This window comes from Heterocephalus glaber, unplaced genomic scaffold (assembly GCF_053883595.1).
Source record: "Heterocephalus glaber isolate CG9 unplaced genomic scaffold, H.glaber_assembly_v1.0 deba00001761, whole genome shotgun sequence".
Taxonomy (NCBI): Eukaryota; Metazoa; Chordata; class Mammalia; order Rodentia; family Bathyergidae; genus Heterocephalus; species Heterocephalus glaber.
The window spans coordinates 2,353,550-2,376,087 of NW_028258458.1; the positions used below are offsets into that span (position 1 = coordinate 2,353,550).

At 56.3% G+C, this 22,538-nt stretch overlaps 2 protein-coding genes across 13 annotated transcripts in view; one reads left to right on the forward strand and one right to left on the reverse strand.

Annotated features, from left to right (window-relative positions):
- Mau2 (MAU2 sister chromatid cohesion factor) overlaps positions 1 to 1,960 on the reverse strand; it is a 32,856-nt gene extending 30,896 nt beyond the window's left edge. For 7 of the 10 annotated variants that reach the window (XR_015447597.1, XR_015447596.1, XR_015447598.1 and 4 more), the window contains exon 1: positions 1,644 to 1,960. Coding sequence is in view for 4 of the 10 variants with exons in the window: in XM_021251185.2 (XP_021106844.1) it covers positions 1,644 to 1,919 (276 nt within the window). In the remaining 6 variants the exon portion in view is untranslated. The remainder of the gene's footprint in view (positions 1 to 1,643) is intronic. The other 3 variants (XM_004873435.4, XM_004873436.4, XM_004873434.4) reach the window with 2 other exon arrangements.
- An 86-nt stretch (positions 1,961 to 2,046) lies between these two features.
- On the forward strand, positions 2,047 to 21,500 carry Sugp1 (SURP and G-patch domain containing 1). 3 transcript variants are annotated; one of them, XM_087201904.1, is made up of 14 exons: positions 2,047 to 2,308; positions 3,922 to 4,093; positions 5,810 to 5,910; positions 7,379 to 7,616; positions 9,386 to 9,568; positions 9,776 to 9,876; positions 10,620 to 10,743; positions 14,310 to 14,671; positions 19,015 to 19,121; positions 19,367 to 19,544; positions 19,772 to 19,878; positions 20,728 to 20,873; positions 21,059 to 21,188; positions 21,344 to 21,500. In XM_087201904.1, the coding sequence occupies exons 1-14, from the start codon at positions 2,275 to 2,277 to the stop codon at positions 21,368 to 21,370; spliced, it is 2,010 nt and encodes a 669-aa protein (XP_087058030.1). In that variant the 5' UTR covers positions 2,047 to 2,274; the 3' UTR covers positions 21,371 to 21,500. The 3 variants fall into 3 exon arrangements, with proteins under 3 accessions (XP_087058030.1, XP_004873488.2, XP_004873489.2); XM_004873431.4 differs by having other exon boundaries at positions 7,379 to 7,609; positions 9,445 to 9,568; positions 9,674 to 9,876; XM_004873432.4 differs by having other exon boundaries at positions 2,053 to 2,308; positions 7,379 to 7,609; positions 9,445 to 9,568.
- Positions 21,501 to 22,538: the final 1,038 nt, after the last annotated feature.

A 22,538-nucleotide genomic window follows, 5' to 3' on the forward strand; every position in this document is an offset into this window, starting at 1 on the left:
CCAGCCCAGGCCACCTTACTCCTGAAACAAGGAAGTTGATTCCAAGGACTAAAGTTCTCTTCTTTCTTTTCTTTTTTTTTTTTCTTTCTGGTACCAGGAAATCCAGAACCTTGTACTTTCAAGGCAGGTGCAGCGCCGCTGAGCTAAATCCCGGGCTCTGTTTTGGGTTTTTTGAGGCAGGGTCTTGCTATGTAGTTCAAGCTGGCCTTGAACTCACTATTCAGCCCAGGCTGGCTTTGAACTCATAGCAATCCTCCTGCCTCAGCCTCCTGAGTGCTGGGATGACAGGTGTGCCTCTTTTTTTTTCTTGGCAGAAGTAGAGATTGAACCCTGGGCCTCATGTGTGCTAGAAAAATGCTCTATCACTGGGCCACATCCCCAGCTGCTTTATTCTTTTCAAGAAGTTTCTCTTGAATCAGAAGGGAGGTGGGTAAATGACAATGGGAGGTGGAGTCTGACTGGAGCACAGCATTGCTGGAAAATGAAACAAGCCAGGTGTGCTGGAGAGGACCAGGGTAATAGGCACACTTGTCATCCCAACACTTGGGAAGGCTAAGGCAGGAGGATTACAAGTTTGGCTCCAGTCTGGGCAATTTATCGAGACCTCGGCTCAGAAAAGAAAGAGGAAAAAAAAAGGCGGGGATGTGTTGTACTTCAGTGTAAAGGCCCTGGTACAGTTTCTACTACCACGCACGAACGCACGCACGCACGCACGGAGGGAAGAAACAATCCCACAGCCAGAAAGTTTACTAAAGTGCAGAATGACAGCCACTTTGCCACAGTCTTTGAAGCCCCAAGATGTCACAAGTCAAGAAGAGGATGGGGGCTCACGGAAAGGGGATGGACTAAGGGATGGGGGAGGAAAAGTCACTAGTGGACAGACAGTAGGCGCTGGGGGATCTGCCCCCCAACCTCACTGGGGAACTGGTCCTGGAACCCAGATTCGCTATTTCACCTCGCAGGACCTCAAATCCTTAACCTCAGGCTCTGCCTGTGCCTTACCTTCCCACCCGATGTCCGCACAAACGGGGTCAAGAGACCTTCCAGACTGCCGGGTTAAGGGAAGGTGGCCTGCGATGCCCTCCTGGGTCTTCCTGGAGGCACACTTCAGCTTCCCAGGCGACGCCTGAACTGTCACTGTGGCCTTCTATTCTGAGTCATTGCCACTCCGACCTCCCTCTATCCTGAGTCACTGAGGCCGCGACGCAGACACCCAGGCCACTGTCACCCCGACTCCCCCATCCTGAGCCACTGTCACCCGACCCTCCCCACTTCGAGTCGCTGTCACCTCGACCCTCCCCTATCCCGAATCACTTCAGGTGGACGCGTTCACGTCGATGCTCCCGGGGCTGCAAGGCCCGGAGACCGCTCTGCAGGGTCTGAGTGGGATCCTCCCGAGAACTTGAGGATCTGGGGATCCTGCGGATCCTAAGCAGCAGCAACTTTCCCAGTCCCCTGAGGAGGGGGAGGTCCCGCAGCCCCAACTGTCACCAGAAACGGAAATAGGCGGAGGGCGAAGCCGCCGGGGCCCAGAGAGCAGAACGCGGGGTCCCGCCGCCCTCAGGACCCTGCGCCCCGGTCCCCGCCCGCCTGGGGCGCCGCACGGCGCCTGCCCCGCCCCGCCGCGACCCGTCCGCACTCACAGCCTTCTCCAGGTGGCTGCGCGCCTGCTCGCTGTTCTTGGTGTGGTGGTAGAGCACCGAGCCGAGCTGCAGGTGCGTGCGGGCCTCGATGCGCTGCGGCGGCTTGAAGGGGAACACGGCCTGCAGGCAGTGCACACACAGGCGGATCTTGGGCGGACTTGAAGTGCGGAAGTGCTCGGCGAAGCCCAGAAGTGCCAGGTACCACGACTCGGCCGCCTCGGCCTGTGCTGCCTGGGCCGCAGCAGCCTGGGCCGCTGCCGCCGCTTGAGCCGCCATTTTGGCCTTCACAACAACAAGCCGCCTCCACAGCGAGGCGGAAGCAGGCGCGCGGGGCGGGGCCGGGCGCCTCCCGCAGCCCACGCGAGATCTTCCTCAAAAAGGCTTCCTGGGATATGCAGTCTGTATTTACGGTTGGCCGCAGGTAAAGAAAGGTGGGACAAAGGGTAACACCCCTGGATCATCGAGACTGAGACTTTATATCCCCATTAGGCTGAGGCTTGCTCTTTTGGGGCGCAGACCACAGGTATTCGGCAGCAGCCGGAGTGGCTGCCCATTGCAGACTACGTCTACCATGAGGCCATGCGCACTATAACAGGTTATCCCGGGTGGCGCCTAAGCATTGTGGGATTGGATGAGTCTCAAAATGGACAACCGGGATGTTGCAGGTAACAGCCCCCGCCTCCCCTCAGGAGCTTGTCTGGGTCCTCCCGGCTGTGTGACGCGACTTCTCTCTCCTGTGGGTCCTAACCGGATCCGCCGTCCCCTCGCCTCGGCCCCTGGGCAGCACATAGTGGCGACTTCTGCACCGCTCTTTTCTGAGACCCCAGACCCAGTTTATTGGTCGCTCCTGCCTGCTGCGCTGAGGGCGCCCAGTTTTCCGTCAAGGCCGCCCCGAAGGCCAGCCCTATGCCAAAAACTTTCTTCAGGGCTGCTCTGAGGTCCGATGCCGGAAAGGGCGGCAGTCCTGCACCCCTCTTTGTAGCATCAGCTCTCTGGCCCGTGTCCCACTTTCTGAAAAAGCTGCCTTTTTGAACCGTTCGGGGGTCCCGGTACGGACGTTGTCAGGGCTTTTGAACCCACTTTTCCCCAAGTCTTGCTCTTTCTACGCCCCCAGAATAGGATGCGTTCATCCAGCTGGTAAGTGCTGTGTACCAGGCACTGTGCTGGGCGCCGAGGATCCAGCAGGCACCAATACAGGGCCCTCCTGTCCTCAGGTAGAAACTGGGGTGTCAGTGCACTAGCAGCAAATATTTACAAAGAGACGGTTGTGCTGATGTGAGAAGAGGGTGGGCAGGGAAGACCTTTTTGAGCAGAAGAATTTGAGATGAGAAGATGCCATCAGTGGAATGGCATGGAGGGCGGCCCTCTCCCCAGAGGTGAGGCAGCAAGTGGAAAGGCCCTGGGATGAGCTGTGTTTGTCCCTTTGAAGAATGAAATGGAAGTAAGGAGGAGAGATCTCTGACAAGGCTTGGAAAAACACCTTCCAGAATTTGGATTGTAGTCCCAGTGCCACTGGGAACAAAATTTGGGGTTGTCTTCACCATCTCAGGGGCTACCACCCTAGTCCAAAGACACCATCATCTTTTGTTTGAAGACTAAGCCTCCTTGGTTCTTCTCATTGCCTGTGTGCTCTTTCACCAAATGATCACCTAGTCACTGAAATGAACTTGAAAATAGAAAGACCCCTTGGATCTTGCTGCTAAACTGAATGTTCCCCTGTCACTTCTCAAACGTTTAAAGTGAAATCCAGACTCTCGTCCTGCCTCACCTCCACCTAGCCCTGGAGCAGCCTGCTCCGACCACACTGGGGCCCTCCCTGACCTCAGAGACACAGGGCTTCTTTCTGTCCTGGGATCTCGGCATCTGCTCCGTCCTCTATCCAAATCCCTCCTTTCTTTTTTCATGATGCTGCCTCTTTAAACTCCAGTTCCAACTTAAGTATCCTCTTCTGGTGATTATTTTCTGACTGCATGCCTGTATAGGTCCCTTTCTGTTACTGTCCCCCTTTTATGGTTCCAGCAGAGTTCTTACCATGATTTGCAGTTATTTGTTTACTTATTTTGCTATAGGTCTGTTGTCCCTGCAGGCAGGGGCAAGTACTGAATGGGCAAAGGTCTCATCTCTCTTGCTCCGCGCTTAGTACAGGGCCAGCTAGGTAGCAGGTGCTCTGTGTTTGCTGACTGCATGGAGGGCTAGATGTGTGACATCAATTGCTGGGTGGCCCATCCTGGATGTTTGTGGAGCTAAGGTGATTTGTGATCTGCTTCTCCCACCCCAGGAAAGGCAAACCGGTGGTTTGGGGTTGCTCCCCCCAAGTCTGGAAAGATGAACATGAACATCCTTCACCAAGAAGAGCTCATTGCTCAGAAGAAACGGGAAATTGAAGCCAAAATGGAGCAGAAAGCCAAGCAGAATCAGGTGGCCAGCCCTCAGCCCCCGCACCCTGGCGAGTGAGTACCTCCCAGGGCCTGCATTTCTCAGAATATCATGAGCAGAGGGTCTTGTGTGTGAGTGTTGGTGTGTGCCTGTAACTGGCCACAGCTTGAGGATACAAGGAATGCCCAGGGGCCCCGGGGAGTTCAGTGTGAGGAGAGAAATGAGCAGTGTGTAACAGCCTGGGGGCGGCTTGCCGACTCATGCATCAGCAGTTATTTCCGCCTCGCCCCCCCACCCCCCAGCTGTAGGGTGAGGGTCAGGCATGCAACGCACAGTGAAAACCCAGACTTCAGGCTGGAGTGTGGGTCTGTGGTGAGCGCTTGCCAAGCATGTGTGAAGCCTAGATTCCATCCCCAACACCATAGAGATAAAAAATAAAGCATCTAGCACTCTGTGGGGCTTCTAGCAGAGGGCTACCAATGCACCCCAGAGCTGGTGAAAGGCACTGTCCCCACACATAGCACCCACCATGGGGCCACCAAGAGGACTGGGTCAAACCAGGAAGGGGTGAGAGCCTGTGAGTATCAGGGTGGCCTGACCCCTACCCTCTGCCACAGGGTTTGTCACAGAGCAGGATTTCCTGACTGCTTGTCCCAGGGACACTGAGGGCACAGAGGACTTTTGTCATCTTTTAGGGGGTTGCAGTGCTGGGCTGGAACCCAGGGCCTGGGGCATTCTAGGCAAGTGCTCACCACAGAGCCATGTCCCCAGCCCGCACTGAGGGGTTTTGAGCAGGTCAAGAATCTCAGGCTTCCATTTAATGATCAGAGAGGTAGGCCCCTTCCTCTGGGGTCTGAAGCGAGGGATATGTTAACCTGCAAAGTTCTGTTTGAGCTCGTACCTTTTCCAGAGGCTGGGGCTTCTTATGAGGATGGGACTTGGACAGGGCCTGATACCTCCACAATGCTCGGCTACATTCACACTGGTTGTTGAGTGACTACTTGTGGGCCAGCTCACCTAGGGTTGGGAAAGGCCTACAGGGTTGCCTGTGTGAAGGTCTTCTAGAGGCCAAGGGACCACACCCCCAGGAATGGGCAGTGGAATTGGGGACATTGGGTGGGTAGGTACATAGCACAGGAAACTTAGGAAATAAGGTTGTTTCCCCACTGTGAAAGCCAAAACAGCAAAATCCAAGATTTATACCTGAAGAAGCCAGATGTGGTGGTGTATGCCTGTAATCTTGGCATCTGGAAGGGTGAGGCAGGAAGGTCCCAAGTTTGAGCCCAGCCTGGGGAACTTAGTAACTTAGCAAAACTTTGCCTCAAAAAAAGGAGGGGGCTGGAGATGTAACTGTAGTGCAAAGGCCCTGGGTTCAATCTTCAGTACTGAAAAAGCAGTTTAGGGTTGAAGTTAGGGTCAGTTTTATATTCTGGTTTCCCTCTAGTTTTTTAAAAAATATTTGTTATGGTAGAATATGAGTATGTGTAACATAAAATTTATCATAAGGTGAGGAGGTGGGGCTCAGTAGGCCATGGGTTCAGTCCCTGGCACCAAAATGGAAAAAGCCATTCTGTCATCTCCATGGGGACCATTTGGAACTGGAAGGGTGATGCTCAGGTAGAGGTAACCTAAGGTAATGAAGTGCATGCCATGAGCAGTTGTCCCTAGGTACCATTGAAAGCAAAGTTTGGGTCCCTCTAAGGGGGAACCCAGGGTGGGCACAGGGGTGTGGTGCTGGTCACTTTTCCCGTCCCTTGCTGGCTTACCCTCTGTCCTCATCTGGCTTCTAGAATTGCAAACGCACACAACTCCAGCATCTCCAACAAGTTTGCCAACGACGGTAGCTTCTTGCAGCAGTTTTTGAAATTGCAGAAGGCACAGACCAGCACAGGTGAGTACAGCCCATCCCTTACCCCTGTTACACTGAGAGTAACAGGTCCCACAGCAGACCTGTCTGGCTCACACTGAGTTTATCAAATGCCCTCATTCTGCCCATTACCACACCTGTACCAGGGGCAAGATCAGATCTGGCCCAAGCTGCCACCCAGTGAGCAGGGGCCAATAAGCCAGATTCCAATCAAGGAGCCAGGTGGGGACCCTTCCCCTGGGGCATTGGGCAGGGGTCAGGGAAGCCACCGGTGGCACAAGGGGCCACCTGCAGACAGGGCATGCACAGTGCCAGGCTGGCCTCAGACACCCTGGTTTTGGCTGAGAACAGCAGGCTTCAGGGTCTGCTGTGGTTGATACATAGGGCAGGCAGCCTGGAAGTAACTGGGGACCCCTGACTATTAGCACAGAGCAGTGGCATTTATTGAGCGCCATCTGTATACCAGGCTGCCTCAGTGCACATGGAGTCTCAGTATTCTCCCTGCCCAGAATTGATAGTGTAGATACCTTCTCATTTACATCTTCTAATTTAACTTACCTTATCTTATGTAATTAACTTACCTTTTAATTTAATGAGGAAAAACCCCACAGGAAGGTGGCCACACAAATTGTGTGGCCCAAATGCCTCCGTTGTCGTCCTGTCGCTCAAGCATTAGTGACAGCATTGTTTCGTTCCCTGCTTTTCTTTTTCACCCAGTGTGATTCTCTACCTTCCTGTCAGCACCCATGAATCTCTCATTGAGTTCAGCCCCCCTTACAGCAGGGAATCTGTGGCCCACATGAGGCTGGAAATCAAACCCAGCCTAGGGCACAGCCCGTGGGGGTGGGGTGGCCGCTTCACGATGCATCGTGTCCTGTGGGTCAGGAGGGCGTGGCTTAGAAGAGCCCACCTCCAGGCCTTCTGGACAGCACCCGGTGCGTCCCCTGGGGCTCCCCTCACCCTTGACGGCGGCTCTGATTTGAGGGATGGGACACTGTCCATCATTAGGTTGGGGGCCTCCTACCCCACAGGAGGACAGTGAGGTGTGCCGAGTGTGAGAATCTCCACCCCCACACGGGCCGCCTGCATCCGTGGGGTGCAGTTGACCTGTCTGAGGCTTTCTTTTCTGGTGAAACAGCTGACCTTTGACCTTTGCCAGGTTTCCTAGGGAGCAGCTGAGAGTTCAGTCCTCTGGAGGTGACAAAGGTTCACAGAAAGGGAGGACGAGCTATTTGAGGCCTTTTCCCCCAGGGTCTCAGGCTGAGAGCACCCAGAAGGCTGGCTCCATCTCCCCGTCTCAGTGGCAGTGGCTCATCTTGGGGTGCCCCTGAGCTGGGCTGGGGTCCAGATCTGAGCCAAAAGAGCTGAGCCGTCACCTGGCTCTTTGCTTTGTTGGTCTGGGAAGCCCAGGGCCGAAGCACTGGTTAGATGGGAAGGGCGGTGATGCTGGTGAGCTGCAGACCTGAGCGCGCCTCCTTCCTTCCATCCCAAGATCCATCCCCCAGCGCCACCCCCAGCATGCCCATCCCCAGTGCCAGCGCCAGCGCGGGGAAGAGGCCCCTCCTGCTCAGCAAGCGGGCGGGCCTGGGGCTGGGCAGCCCCCTGGGCCAGGTGAAGAACTACTCTCACGCCAAGCAGCTGCCGGTGGCACAGCGCCCAAGCGTCTTCCAGGCCCCCGACGAGGATGAGGAGGAAGACTACGAGCAGTGGCTGGAGATCAAAGGTAAGTTGTGAGGGTGCCACCCCCCTTCCCCTCCCTTCCATCGTGGTCACTGGGCCTCTGGGCTGAGCTGCTGGCCAGGGTGGGGCCCTTTGGGCTGAGGAGAGCAAAGGGGAGGGTGAGGTGTGCAGGGGCACAGCCTCGGGACTCTAGCAGCAGGGTGTGCTTCGTCCCACGAGTGATGGAAACCAACGTGGCCCATCTCAGGACAGCACTGGCACAGGGTGTCCTCATGTCCCTTCTCATCCAACACACGATGGGGACCACCTTCCTGGCACAGGTGGCCTGTCCCTCCCAGTCTGGGCAGGCTGAGGTGGTTCTTTCTCCCTGGGGAAAGGACCGTCCTTGGTGACCACGGAGGGTGGAGGGCAGAAGACAGCCGAGCAGCACTCCTGGCCACCTAGCCTGTGCATGTGCCATATGGGGCCCTGAGCCAGTGGAGGCCTGGGTGTCACCATCCGGTCACCCTGACAGCAAGGGCAGACAGAGGGGCCCTGCAGTGTGCGGTGACAGCCGCAGCACCCTTGCCCTGAGGGTGCCTGCTGCAGACTCCCAGAAGCCAGCCAGGCCCAGCAGTCCCCCGCCATGAGCCAGCAGCTGCGGGTGCTCCCTGTCAGGTCGGCTGCTCTGTGGGATACACAGGGCATAGCGAGGCCTGTGGGACCTGTTCCAGTCACCCCTGACATGGCCCCACAAGTGTACCTGCTTCCGGAAACATCAACGGGGTCCAGGCTCTCGTAGGGCATGTGGGAGGAGGGTGAGGCTGGGGGAAAGGCAGGCATAGGACGCCCCTGGGCCCTCCTCAGGCCATATATGTCCCTGCCCCCACCCCCTTAAGCTTCCCAGCAGCCCAAGCAGCAGAACAAATAAGATTGCTGCAGAAAGCCGGCAGCTGGGTATAGTGGTGCACACCTGTAATCTCAGCATTTGGGAGGCTGGGGCAGGAGCATTGCTGCAAGTTCAAGGCCAACCTGGACTACATAGCGAGACCCTGCCTCCAAAAAAAATCGCTACAGATGCAGCACCTAGTTCAGTTGCCAGGTACCTTACCAGCTGACGAGAAATTTTTCCTGTGAGCTTCACAAAAGGGATGTGGTCTGTAGAGAGGCTAGCAAACTAGCCTCAGAAATGGGCCAGCAAGAAATGCGAAAACAGGTTCTGCACGGCTCAGATGGGGAGGCTAATCCATGTATAAAAATATATCTTTATAGCTCCGCTCCCTGCCAAGGCCCCGAGATAATGGTTAAGCCCGTTGCCGCGGGCATCCTAGCGCCCAGATGGTCTGGAGCAGTTTCTCACTGACGGAAGCCAGGACTTCTTGGAGAGCTGGCTGGCTCTAGGTGTGGGCAGGAAGTGTGTGAGATGACCCCGAGCTCTTGGGAGCCAGCCGGAAGAGGCTCCGCCAGCCACGGAGCGTCTGAGGACGTTGATGGCAGTGGATTGAACCCACCCAGAGTGTCTAACTCAGAGTTCGTAATGCTAATTGTAAAAGAGAATTTGTCACCTTTGAAGGATGGAAGGGAACCGATGTGTTACACTGAAAACTGGCAAATAAAGAAAAGAATTAAGCGTTTCCCTTCCACCACCAGCCCCCAAACCCAGGCCAGCAGGGGAGGCCGGATATGGTTCCGCATGCTCCCTCTGCAGCCCAGGGATGGACTCAGGCCACGATCGGCCCTCGCACCCCTCACCGACGCTCTGTGCCTGGACCGACCGAGACGCGGCGACCTCGGCCTGTCACCTCTTCTCCCCACCCCTCCGTCGTGGCCTGAGCCAGAGCGCGCCTATTGACTGTGGGGTGTGGGAGTGGAGCCCCAGTACTGACAGCCTCCTTAAAGTTTCACCCCCAGAGGGAGCCGAGACTCGGAAAGTGATAGAGAAATTGGCCCGCTTTGTGGCAGAAGGAGGCCCCGAGTTAGAGAAAGTAGCTATGGAGGACTACAAGGATAACCCAGCATTTTCGTGAGTATCATTTGCTGCACGGTGTTGCCCACACTCGGATGTGTCTGTGACCCTGTCCTGGTGACCAGGTTGGCACTGAGCTGAGCACTTGGGTTCACACCCCAGGTCGCTGTGGCTCCGGGTGCTTCTGCATGGGAGAAACTGCCTGATGGGGAAACCCGCCCCGAAGTTCACCTTCCACCCCGCCGCAAATCTCTTCCTCTCCAGATTTTTGCACGATAAGAATAGCAGAGAATTCCTCTACTACAGAAAGAAGGTGGCTGAAATAAGAAAGGAAGCACAGAAGTTACAGGCAGCCCCTCAGAAAGGTAGGTGGCAGAGGGGAGGGAGGCTCCGGGGAGGCGCCCCAGGTAAATGGGGCTGCAACCTCCTGCAGCAGGGGCACTGGGGCTGGAGTGAGACCGCCCTCTGCACCGGGAAACTGCACCCCAGCCTTCCCTCAGGGCGCTCTCAAGAGGGTCAGGGCCAGGTCCTGAAGCTGGGCTCAGCACAGGAGGGACCGAGGAAGCTCGGGATCCTCACAGGAACACCTGTGCTAGGTGCTGAGCACATAGCCGTGCCTGCTGCTGGGGGCTCAGGGAAGATGCAGCTGGGGGACTGACTGCATTTCGGGGAGCGGGGTTGCCGGCCAGTCTCCAGCTTTAATGGTGTAAAACCTCAGCCAAGTGCTGAGGGGCGGCAGGGGTTGATGTTCAAACTGGACTCACAAGTCCACAGCCCTTGACACTGCCCTCTCCCCAGGAGAGGAGGGTGGGCCCCACTGCCATGCGGCCCGGGGGTGGGTGGTGCCTGCAGAAAGGCTAGGGCAGGGGCTCCCACTTCCCTGCCCAGCCCAGACCCGCATGCTGCCCTTAGGGTGGTGGGAGGTGGGCACTGGGGTGCACTGTTGTATTGACTCTGGTTTGGTCCCAGTGCAGTAATCTGATTCCCGTTTGCCTGTTTCTCTCTGCCTCGTTCCTAAAATGTGCCCACGCGTTGGCCTCGGGCTCTTAGCAGGAATTAGGCTGTTGGGTGTGGTGAGTTGAGCTCAGTACTGACAGCCTGCTTAAAGTTTCACCCCCAGAGGATGAAGAGGTCAAGAACCTCGCAGAAAAGCTGGCCAGGTTCATAGCAGATGGGGGCCCTGAGGTGGAAACCATCGCCCTCCAGAACAACCGCGAGAACCAGGCCTTCAGGTAAGGGGTGAGCTCCCTGGCTGTGCAGGATGCTGCACCGTGCTGCAGGAGGCCCCAGAGCCCGGCTCTGCTGCTGCACAGGCGTTTGCCAAGCAGCATCAGCCCTAGGTGTTGCTGAGGCCTGCGTGTTCCAGGTGCCCCGTGGGCATCTGCCTGCGCCCTCTGTAACAGATGGCAGGCCTGGCTCTCAGGTGCATATTCACGGGAACACCTGGGCCTGCTGGGATAGGGTAGGGAGCTGCTGCTAACCATGTGTGTCCCTCAGTATTTCTGGGGTTTGGGGATGTTTCCTGGTCCTCGTTTACTGTCTTTGTGTTCCTAGGGTCTCCCTTTATCATGAGGGGACTGGCAGGGAATGGGCTTCTAAAGAGTGGGAACCCTGCCTGTGTGTGGGGCCCACAGAGGGACAGGTGACAGACAGCCCCTGCTGACCCCAGCCCTGTGGTCTCCCTCTACCCTGAGGCTGGGCCTGGCTTCCTTTGCTCATTCATCCGTCGGGAAGGCTCAGTGCCTGCTCTGGACTGGAGAGGCTGGTGGCCCCTGGGAACTGCCACTGTCCTTGCTGCAGGGCAAGGCCGCAGGGGTGCTCGGGGATGCTGTGGCACGGGTGGCCTCTTGTGAAGTGGGGGCTGACTCAGTAAGCAGATGGGCCGGAGCGTGCAGCAGGAGGTGTAGCAGCAGCAGCCCCAGGGCTCTTGATCTACATGTCATCGGCTCCAGGCATCGTGACCTCGGCCTGGTGTCCCTGCCTGCCAGTTGAGAGCAGCTGCTGTACAGGAGGGGAGAACAGAGACCTCGGGCGCCATGCCCAGGTGGTCGGGGTGCAGATGGGTGCAGATCCAGGGGACCGGCTGTGCCTCCATGGCCTTGGCCAGGCTGTGGCTAGGTGGAGAGAAGTGGGCAGTTGCTGGGAGGCAGGGCTGAGGGGACCTGGGCTGGGCACAGGGAGGGCCAGGGCTCAGGTGACTGGGGAGAGCCACTCCCACGTCCAGTACCCAGCAGCCAGAGCCCCAAATCAGGTTTGTGCTGAAGGCCATTGATTTGTTGGTCACAAGTTTGGGCCGCCAGTGTTAGTAGTTTGTGTTGTGGGTGTACTTGGGATTGAACACAGGGCCTTTGCCCTGAGCTACACACCAGCCCTTTTATTCTTTGAGACAAGTCTCAATAAGTCACTAAGATGGCCAGGCTGAACATGAACTTGCTACTCTCCTGCCTTAGCCTCCCTGGTACTGGGATTACAGGCTTGCCAGGTGTGCCCTGCAAATAGTCTAAGATCAGTGATGCCGAACCTTTTAGGTCTTTTCATGGTAACAAACAGCCCACTGCGTCACTTGTGCTATAGGCTTGCCACCAGTGTCTTAAGTTGCATCTTCTCTCTGTTTGCCTAACTAAGCTTATTTAAGTAAGAAGCTTAGTTTATTTTCACTCACTGTACTTGGGCACGACTGTGGAACTGTGTTCCAGGGGAAGTGGGTGAGGTTAAGGGACTCCGTCCACGGCCTGAGCCCAGGTGGTCTCCTGGCGTCACAGCTGAGGGCACCTGTGCAGCTTCCTGTCTGCTTGGGGGTGGCAATGGTGGGTGCCCAGCTCATTGGCAGAGCTAAGGTAGAAGCTGGCACAGAATGGGGCTCTGGGTAGCCGTGGCACAGTGGCTGTCAGGCACGTCTTCCACTCACCTCTTAGACCAGAGCTGGTGGTGTGGGGGGGTGGGCAGCAGGGCATGCGGGCTCACTGAGTGGGCTGGTTTGTCTCCACTCAGGGTGCCAGGCAGCCCCAAACCCTGAGGGCCGGGGGGCACACGTGCTTGGCCACAGCTCCCTGTCCCAGGCCCAGCAGCCCCTGGTGCTCCTGAAGTGAGTGTAGCAGCCAGGAGCATCCACAACGTGGCCTGAAACCCTGTCATGGGCAGCGTCACCCACAGCCACGAGAAGTCCGTAGCAGATTGCTTGTCTGACTTCAGGTGGAAAATGCCTGCCTGTGTGTCTCTAGGCACCCAGATCTCAGGCCCAGGCAGCCTGGCACGCTGGGGTCTTACAGGCGAGGAGACTGAGGCAGGAAGGCTGGTTGGCGGCACATGTCTTCTTCGCTGCTCTCATGGCCTGGTGGTCAGCTTTCCATCACGGTAATAGAATCCTTGAGATTGGCTCTTTTGTCCAGGAAAGAGGTTGGAGACTGGGAAGCCCAAGACTGGGTGTCTACATCTGGCACAGGCCTTGTACTATGGCAGCTCGAGGTAGAAAGCCCGTGGAGGGAGCGCTTCTAGAGGGAAAGGCGCCTGTATTCTGGCCCTGCTGCCAGTGCTAGCATGGTGGCCTCCCTGCCTCCACTGAGCATATTCAAACCATGGCACGTGCGAGGGCGTATGTGTCAGGTTAAGGGAGGCGCTTTTTAAATATCCAGATACATTAAATAGGTGAAGAGGATCGTAGTGCATTGAGAGATGAACCGGACTGGACAGCGAGACCCCAGTGACCCTGGTGACTGTCCATGGGCTCAGGGCGGGGTGCAGTCTGCATGCCCTAGGCTGTGGACACTGTGACTCACTGCAGACAGGCTGGCCCAGGGCAGCCAGGTCAGCCTGATGCTTGCAGCGCTTAGAGGAGGAGAAAGGTGTGGCAGCTCAGGAGCTCAGAGGGTCTGGTCCAGGTCTGCTCGGCCAGCTGGCTCTAGGGCAGGAGCCTCATGGCAGAAGGGCACGGGGGAGGACAGCTCACCTCCCAGGTAGAGAGCCAGAGGGAATCTGCCCTGAAAGCTGTGCCCCACAGCCCAGCCCCTCTGACGGTTCGCACGCATGGGCCATCCCAAGCCAAGGATGGCAGACCCGCGACCTCTCTGAACTCTCCTGGCTGGGGTGTCTTTTCAGATCTAGCCATGTGCTCTTTGCCCTTCTTAGAAACTTTGTGAGGTTTTTAGTTTGTGTGTTTATTGGTTTTCTGGTTTTGTTTGGAGAGACAGGGTCTCACTGTGTTGCCCAGGCTGGCCCTGGACTCCTGGGCCCATGCTCCTCCTGCCTCAGCTGTCTGAGTAAGTGGGATTACAGGCATGCATCACCATGCCTGGCGTGCACATTTCTTTACTTTTGTCTCTTAATTTTTACAAAGGTCCCTCGCTGGGTCATGTCTGGACCATGACCCAGGTCGTGGCACGTGCCTGTAACCCCAGCTACTCAGGAAGCTGAGGCAGGAGGAACGCAAGTTCAAGGTCAGCCTGGGCAACTTAGTAAGACCATGTCTTAAAAACAAGCTGGAGGGGCCGGGGATTTAGCTCAGTAGTTCCGGCGCCTGCCTCACAATTGTAAGGTCCCAAGTTTGATCCCCGGTACCAAAAAAAACCCAAACAACAAAAACAAGCTGGAGCTCATGGTAGAGCTCCCTTCGATCAGTGCAGTAGGAAGGTGGGGGAGGCTCAGAGACCACCAGAGAGGCCGAGGACAGGTCACATTGTTCCCACGCTGGGTCTGCCAAATTCTGAGTCCAGCAGAGGCGAAGGGTGGTAGAGACCACAGCCCTGAAGTGCGGCTAGCGCTTCGGCCCCGCTGAGCATGTCCCCATCACTGTCCTCCGCAGCTTTCTGTACGAACCCAACAGTCACGGGTACAGATACTACCGGCAGAAGCTGGAGGAGTTCCGGAGAGCCAAGGCTGGCTCCCCTGGCACCCTCTCAGCACCCGACCTCGGCCCGAAGCGCAAGTCCCCTCCCGATGCCCTGGCGAGGCCCTTGTCCCCAGCCACCACCTGCCCTGCCTCCGCCAGCCCCGTGCCTGCCGTGCTCCCTGCCCCAGCTGTCACTGGGAAGCCAACCTCAGCCTCCACAGCCACTGCCAAGCGGAAGCGGAAGAGCCGGTGGGGCCCCGAAGAAGACAAGGTGGAGCTGCCGCCCGCTGAGCTGGTACAGAAGGACGTGGACGCCTCTCCCACACCCCTGTCAGGTGGGCCTGGCTTCCCCGCTGATCATGTCATAGCATGCACCACTGCAGCGCTCAAGGCCAGCCTGAACTACTGTCTCAAAGAAAATAGTGTCCTTGGAGACCAGGAAAGTTTTAAGTTTTTTTTTTGAAAGTTTTAAGTTTTAATGAAGTCCAATTTTTCAATGTTTTTTTTTTTTTCTTTTTTCTTTTGTACTGTGGATCAAACTCCGGACCTTTCGCTTGCGAGGCAGGTGGTGGAACCACTGAGCATAAATCCCTGGCCCTTTCAATTTAGGTCTTTAATCCTTTTGTGAATGATGTAAAGGTTCCAACTTCCTTCCTTTGCATAGAGATGTCCCGTTTTCCCAGCAGCATTTATTGAAGAAACTTCTTTTCCTATCGAATGACGCACTTGTGAAAAATCACTTGGCCATGGACACAGGCTTATTTCCAAGATCCCGGTGCTGTTACATGGCCAGTGTCTGTCCTGACACCAGCATCCTGCTGTTTGATTGCTGTAGCCTTGCAGTAACCGTGAAAGCACGAATGCATCTTCTACCTTCCTTCTTCTTAATGAAAACTACTGTAGCAGTTGGGCTCCTTTGAGTTTCCGAATGACTTTATCCATTGATGGATGGGTGGATGGAGTGTTGGTGCTGGTGCTGGAACTGGAATTGGAACTCACGGCCCAGCTCGGGCAGCTCTCCCAGCACCACACAGAGCAGATGTGAGTTCAGATGGGCTTTTGATCTGCAGATACTGTTGCGATTTTTGCAGGGATATCTGTGGGTCACTTTGGGCAACATTGACACCCTAAGGATCTGTGGACACAATACCTTTCCATCTATTTCTTTCATCTTTAATGTTTTTCAACAAGACTTTGTAGTTTTCATTGCATAAGTTTTGCAACTCTTTGGTTATGTTTGCTTCTAAATGATTTGTTCTTTTTTGCTGCTGTTGTAAATGACACTGTGTTTTTCAGTTTTTGGATTCCTTTCTAGACAGTTGATTTTGGCATGTTCATTTAGCATCCTGCAGCTTTGCTAAATTTAGCAGTTCTAACAGGTTCATGTGTGTGTTCTTTTTAACGTTTTCTGTTTCTGATTTTGTTAACCGGGTGTTGCTCGGGTGCCCAGGCAGGACTGGAACCTGCACTCCTCCTGCCCAGCCCCTGAGAAGCAGATGTGACCATCACACCTGGCCACGGATTCTTTAGTTTCTCCATACACGATTGTGTCATCTGCAGTAGGGAGTTTTACTTCTGTCTGTCCAGTCCTGGTCCTTCTTACTACTTTTTCTTCCCTGATTGCTCTGGCTAGACTTCCAGAACCATGGGGACTGCAAGTGGCCAAAGTTGGCATCTCCATCTTGTTCCTGACACTTGAGGGAGTGAGGTCGGGTGCTCACCGTGGAGTGTGACATCAGCTGTGCCTTCTGTTCAGTGCCAGCGATGGAGCCACAACTCGGGAAGGGCCTTTGTGGAGTTGAAGAAATTCCTTTCACTGCAAATTTATTGAGTGCTTCTGTCATGAAAAGGTCTTAAATCTTGTCACATGCTTTTTCTGCATCAGTTACAGTGGTCCAGTGCTTCTTCCGCCTTCTTTCTGTTAATGTGGTCTGTTGCATGGATTGGCTTTCCTGTGTTAAACCGTGCCTGCATCCCAGGATAAATCCTGCTTGGTCACAGTGTGTACTCCTTTTAATAAGCCGCCAAATTCATTTTCCTAGCATTGCACAGAGGATTTTTGCACCCGTGTTCTTGAGGAACATTGGTCTGTGGATTTCTTATACCATCTTCATCTGCCATTGGCGTCAGGGTGCTTTGCTCTCTGGGTTTTTGGAAGAGTTAGAGACTCGGTGTTACTGCTTCTGGTTACTGATTCAGTCTTGTTATCAGTCTATTCAGATGTTCTGCTTCTTCTTGAATTAGTTTTGGTAGCTTGTATGTTTCTAGGACTTTTTCTTCTTCACTAGGTTGTCTAAGTTATTGTCCTATAGTTATTTAAAGGAGTCTCTTTTAGTCCTTCTTGGTTGATAATTTTTTTCCAGTTTTAGTCATTGAGTTTCCTCTCTTTTTCTTGGTCAATCTAAAGATTGTCAACTTTGTTGTTCTTTGCAAAGAACCAACTTTTGGTTTCACTGATTTTTCTCTCATTTTGATTCCCTATTTGATTTATTCATATGCTGATCTTTTATTACTTCCTTTCTTATGTTAGCTTTGGATTCCATTGCTGTTGTTAAGATAATTAACTTTAGTTTCTTTTATATTTCTAAACCTTAATGTCTGTAAACTTATCTTGTATTAGTAATTTCCATTTCTTTTACTGTGCTGGGGATGGAACCTGGGGCCTCATGTGCTTTGTAGGCAACTGTTGTACCACTGAGCTACACCCCAGCCCAGGTTATCAATTTTAACTCTTTTAGTATGTGCAATTGTAGCTATAAATTTTTGTTTTTTGGTTTTTTTGGGTTTTTTTAGGGGATTTGGGGGTTTTTTGAGACAAGGTCTCATTATGCAGTCCAGGCTGATCTTGAACACACTAAGTTGCCCAGGCTGGCCTTGAACTCAGTGATCCTCCTGTCTCAGCCTCCCAGGTACTGGAATTACAGGCATGCACCACGATGCCCAACTTGTATCAAACTTTTTGTCAAAATACAACATTCTCTTGGGCCGGGGATTTAGCTCAGTGGTGTCACACCTGCCTCACAAGCAAAAGGTCCTACGTTCAATCCCCAGTACTGAAAAAAAACACATTCTCTTTGTCTCTAGTGACCTTTCTGTCTTAAAGTCCATCTTGTCTGACCCTAGCATAACAGTCTCAGCTCTCTCTTAGTGACTTTTGCATGAAATAATCTTTGTCCGTCCTTTCACTTTCAGCCTACTGGGGCTGAAGTAAGTCTCTTGGCCATGGCCTATGGATGGATCTTGTTATCAGCCTTAAATTTTAAGTGCACGGCTGCTTTTCTGTCATAGAAAGCTTAGGAAATGTGCGACGAGAAGCACAGTGCCCACCATGTTCAGTTTTTCCAGATCCCTTCTGTAACACAATCACAGGGACACCTCCCTGCCCAGTGTGGCCTCCCCTCCTTTCCTCCCCCGAGCCCACAAGGGCGCCATCTTCCTGCAGATAAGGACAGGCCGGTGAGAGAGCCTCCCCTGCTGTCTGTCCTCCCCCACCACACGCACAGCCTGCACTGTGGCAGGAACAGCACAGCTTGACAGGCCGGAGCCTGGGGGAGTCGCACGCACCCTCTTCCTGGGCACCAGGGCCAGGAGACGGCTGCCACTCACCCAAGACTTGTGGCTAGGATCTGAGCCCACCCCAGCCAGGGCCTCAGATGTTCCAGGTGGAGAAGAGCTCCCGGGTGAAGATCCCAACACTGTACTTGTAGGGGCTCTAGAAAACAGCTCCAGCCAGGATTCCCGGACCTCACTGGGTGCTGCATCTGGGTATACCCAGCTCTTGAGAGGCCTGGGCAGGCCCCTGCTGAAATTGAACTCCCTACCACCACAGCCTGGGCTCTGAACCTCCCCAGGGGCCAGGCAGGAGGAGAGGACTGTAGGCACATGCCAGGACAGACCCCCAGGGCTTCCTGTGTTCCCCAAGCCTTCCAGGAAAGGGCCAAGGAGCAGCTGTGCATGATTCTTTTTTGTGTGTGCGCAGAACTGGGTGTGGGGTCCAGGGCTCAGAGCAAAGCCCAGCCCCTGCTGCTTAGCTTCTTCCTGGCAGCCCCTGCCAAGGGTGGTGGTTTCCGCCTCCCAGGTGGGGCTGCTGCAGCAGCTTCTCAGGAATCAGCGTTGCTGGCTACAGCCCAGTCCCCAGCTGAAGCAAACTTCAGTGTCAGCAGCTCTGCGCATGGCTGCCTCCCTCCCCCAGGAGCAGTGTGCTGGGCTCTGGCAATGACAAGGCTGCCTGCCAAGCATCAATGTGCGCAAGCCTATGACACACACGTGCCGTCACATATCTCAGCCCTGTCTCTGGCCTTGCAGAGTCCCTGCCCTGTCACCCCTTAGCTGTGTGACACTGAGGCCTCTGAGGTGTGGTGTCAGCATCTGCATCCAAGGTGATACCAGGGGTCACGAGGCCATGAAAGGTGGTGGCCCTCCCAGCACCAGTATGGCCCCCGAGGCTCTCAAGATTCAGGGTGCAGGGGCCAGGGATTTAGCTCAGTGATTCCGAAGCCTGCCTTGCAAGCACAAGGACCTGAGTTCGATCCTTGGTACCAAAAAAAAGATTCAGGGTGCTGCTGGCCAGGCCCTGAGGCCACGGTCCCTGCAAAGCCTGTGCCAGCTGCCTTGGGTGCTGTGACCCCGTACCCAGGCTCAAGTGTGGGTGCCAACTGCCTTTGTCTCCCCTCTCCAGTGCAGGACCTCAAGGGGCTTGGCTATGAGAAGGGGAAGCCCGTGGGCCTGGTGGGTGTCACAGAGCTGTCAGACGCCCAGAAGAAGCAGCTGAAGGAGCAGCAGGAGGTAAGGCCACAGGGGCTGGGGACCCAGTAGGTGGCAGTGGGACATCATGGGCTCACCATACCTGTGTGCCTGGGCACAGGGAGCCAGGGCCCGGCTGCTCTATGCCACACTGGCCTGCAGCTGGGCCCAGAGCCTGGGGCTTCTCCTACCCTCATTCAGGGTAGGGCTGGGCTGGGGGAGCACTGGGCAGAGACGCTGGTGTCCAGCTCACCTCTGACCACATGCCCGCTCCCTGGCCTCTCCAGATGCAGCAGATGTATGACATGATCATGCAGCACAAGCGTGCCATGCAGGACATGCAGCTGCTGTGGGAGAAGGCACTGCAGCAGCACCAGCATGGCTACGACAGCGATGAGGAGGTGGACAGCGAGCTGGGCACCTGGGAGCACCAGCTGCGGCGCATGGAGATGGACAAGACACGGGGTGCGCAGGTGCAGGGCACGGGCAGGGAAGCCACACACGGGTCCCCGGGCCCTTCTCACAGTGCCACTTGGGCAAGAAACCCAGCCTCCGAGGGCCACGGTTTCCTCAGTGTGGAAGGAGGCACAGAGCCATGCCGGATCCCTGTGTGTGGCCCGGGGACCCTGAGGGTCTCGGGCACCCACTGCCACCTCCGCCTTCTCCACTCACACCCCTGCCTTTCCTGGCAGAGTGGGCCGAGCAGCTGACGAAGATGGGTCGGGGCAAGCACTTCATTGGGGACTTCCTGCCCCCTGACGAGCTGGAGAAGTTCATGGAGACATTCAAGGCCCTCAAGGTGAGCCCATCCAGTGGCTGGGGCCACCTGTATGTGATGGACACCGTCTGCATAGGGATCTGCAGGGGGAGTCAGCTGCCACTCCAGTCAGCGCTGGTGCAGGGGAGCTGGGCCTCCAGTCTGGGCGGCTCAGATCCAACTCTGCCCTCGGAGTCCCACCAGCCTCAGGGTGCGGCCAACACTGGGATGCAGTGCCGGGCTTCCAGGAGACACGGCTGGGGCCCGCGTCTCCTGTGGGCTCTCCCAGGGTTCTTTTAGGAAACTGTACCCCAGAACCTCAGCCAACAAGGTGGTAGCCTCATTGGCCACAGCTTTTTAATGCTTGGGAAAAATTGTTCCTGGGATGGGCACTGTAGTGTGTGCCTGTCGTCCCAAGCGTTTGTCTTGTTTTTTGTTGTATGTAGTACTGGGGATGGAACCCAGGGCTTCACACTGGTCTGTGTCCTCAGCCTCTTTTTTAACCTTTTTTTTGGGTACCGGGGATTGAACTCGGATCCTTGGGCTTGCAAGGCAGGTGGCGCAACCACTGAGCTCAATCCCTGGCCCTTTTTTAAGTTTTTACTTTGAGACAGGTGCTAAGTAGCTTAATGATGGCTTAACAATGAAGCGTTAGTCTTTCTCACAGTGGACAGCCATCGCACTGGCCACCGTGCCCCTTTTGACCTGGCTGCCAGGGAGGTCAGCACACTGAGGGCCCGGGATGAAGATTTTGATGACTTGGGGAGGAGTCTGGCCTGGTGGGAGCGAGGCCAATGGGCAGGCGGCCGGTGTGGGGTGAGGTCCAAAGCAGTGGGCAGATCTGTGAGGCAGAGCCAGGGCCCAGGGTGACAGCCACCTCCTCCCCTGCAGGAGGGCCGGGAGCCCGACTACTCAGAGTACAAGGAGTTCAAGCTGACAGTGGAGAACATCGGCTACCAGATGCTCATGAAGATGGGCTGGAAGGAGGGCGAGGGGCTGGGCTCCGAGGGCCAGGGCATCAAGAACCCCGTGAACAAGTGAGTGCAGGGTGCGCCTCCCCTCAGGGTGACACCAGCCCCACCCCTCTGCCTCACCTGCAGACAGGCTGCCCGGGGCCCCTTCCCCAGCCCTCATGAATTCCGTTGCCAAAGCCAGCGAGGCGGGCGCTCTGCCAGCTGGGACCCTGCCCACAGTGCACTCCCTCTCGCCCGCCTGCCCGCAGGGGCACCACTGCAGTGGACGGCGCCGGCTTTGGCATCGACCGGCCGGCGGAGCTCTCCAAGGAAGACGACGAGTATGAGGCCTTCCGCAAGAGGATGATGCTGGCCTACCGCTTCCGGCCCAACCCCCTGGTGCGTGCTCCCGCCCGGGCCGCGATTTCCCATGGTCCCGGGGAGGGGTGCAGCAGAGGCCCCTCCCTGCCCCAGTGCCCCAGGCTCAGCTGGGCCAGGGTGGGAGGAAGCTGCACCGTGCACGTTGACCCCACTCGTGACCTTGGCTCCCACAGAACAACCCCAGGCGGCCCTACTACTGACCGAGCAGACGACACAGCCTGTTCCCAGTGACCAGCCCGCCCTGTGGAGCAGCTGGCCAGCGTTTCCTCCTGCCTCTCGGTGTCACCAGTTCCGTTCTGTGTATTAAAGTCCCAGTGCTCACCCACCCCACAGCCTGGTCCCCGTCCCTTCCCAGTGGGCCGGGCTGGGGAGGCAGGGCAGGGCAATGGCTTGGAGACCCCCAACACCCCAGGAATGCAGGGCACAGCCTGGCCCTCGCCTGGGGGGGCGGGCCTTCATCCCCGAAGGCCTGGGTAGCAGTCGAAGGGGCCGACCCATGCAGCCCCTCTCCTAGGGCACAGGGACAGCTGCCCCCCAACAGTAAACCTGGAGGAGGGGCAGCCGCCAGCCCCTAGTCACCCCTGGGTATGAGGGATGTCTGTCAGGGACCCCAACCTAGCCCCACGGCAGGATGAGGGGAGGCCTCCAGGCAAGTCAACCCTCTGTCAGCCACACCTGTGTCCCCAGCAGTTGCAGGGCTGCCCCTGCTCCTGCTTCTACCGCTAGGGTGGGCACACGAGCCCCTGGGGCTTGCCTCAGGGCAGGTGTGAGGGCAGATGGATCAAGCTGCAGGGCACATGGCCTGAAGGGGTCACCATCTTGTTCTGTAGCTGTTCTGTCCCAGGATGGGCGGGGCCTGGGAATCTACATTCTCCCACCTCTGGGGTCTCAGCCCTGAGTCTCCCCACCTGCCTAGCAGCTGCCCCACCACTGGGAACCAGGGGCTCCAGCTGCAGTCACACAGTCACTCAGCAGACACAGGGCACTGATTGGGAATCAGGACAAACCGGTCTGGGACGGAGTCAAGCTGGGCTTCTGGGCTGTGAAAGCTGCCAGGAGGAGCCAGCCAGGAGATGGCTTGGGACGAGACAGTGAACTTGGGGATGGGAGTTCTGGCCCAGGCCAGGCCGTCCTGTTCTCTCCGGGTTCAGGGCTGGCAGGGCAAAGTGGTGACACGGGTGGGCCCTGCCCAGCCCAGCCCAGCCCAGCCCAGCCCAGCCCAGCCCAGGTCACAGGTGTCCTGGGCACACAAAGATGGAGGAGGCGGGGCCCCTGGCTTGGCCCCAGGCACCCTGTCCTCCGTGGCCTCTCCACTGAGGCTCACTGACCTGGAGGCTGGCCAGAATGGGGCATGGACTTTGCCCCGGT

What these genes read in the sequence shown, in the direction of transcription:
- Sugp1 (XM_004873431.4), top strand. Translation starts at nt 2,275, where the DNA reads ATGAGTCTCAAAATGGACAACCGGGATGTTGCAG. An exon ending in AGCTGAAGGAGCAGCAGGAG is followed by an intron (nt 19,122 to 19,366) that starts GTAAGGCCACAG and finishes TGGCCTCTCCAG; the next exon opens with ATGCAGCAGATGTATGACAT. An exon ending in ATCAAGAACCCCGTGAACAA is followed by an intron (nt 20,874 to 21,058) that starts GTGAGTGCAGGG and finishes GCCTGCCCGCAG; the next exon opens with GGGCACCACTGCAGTGGACG.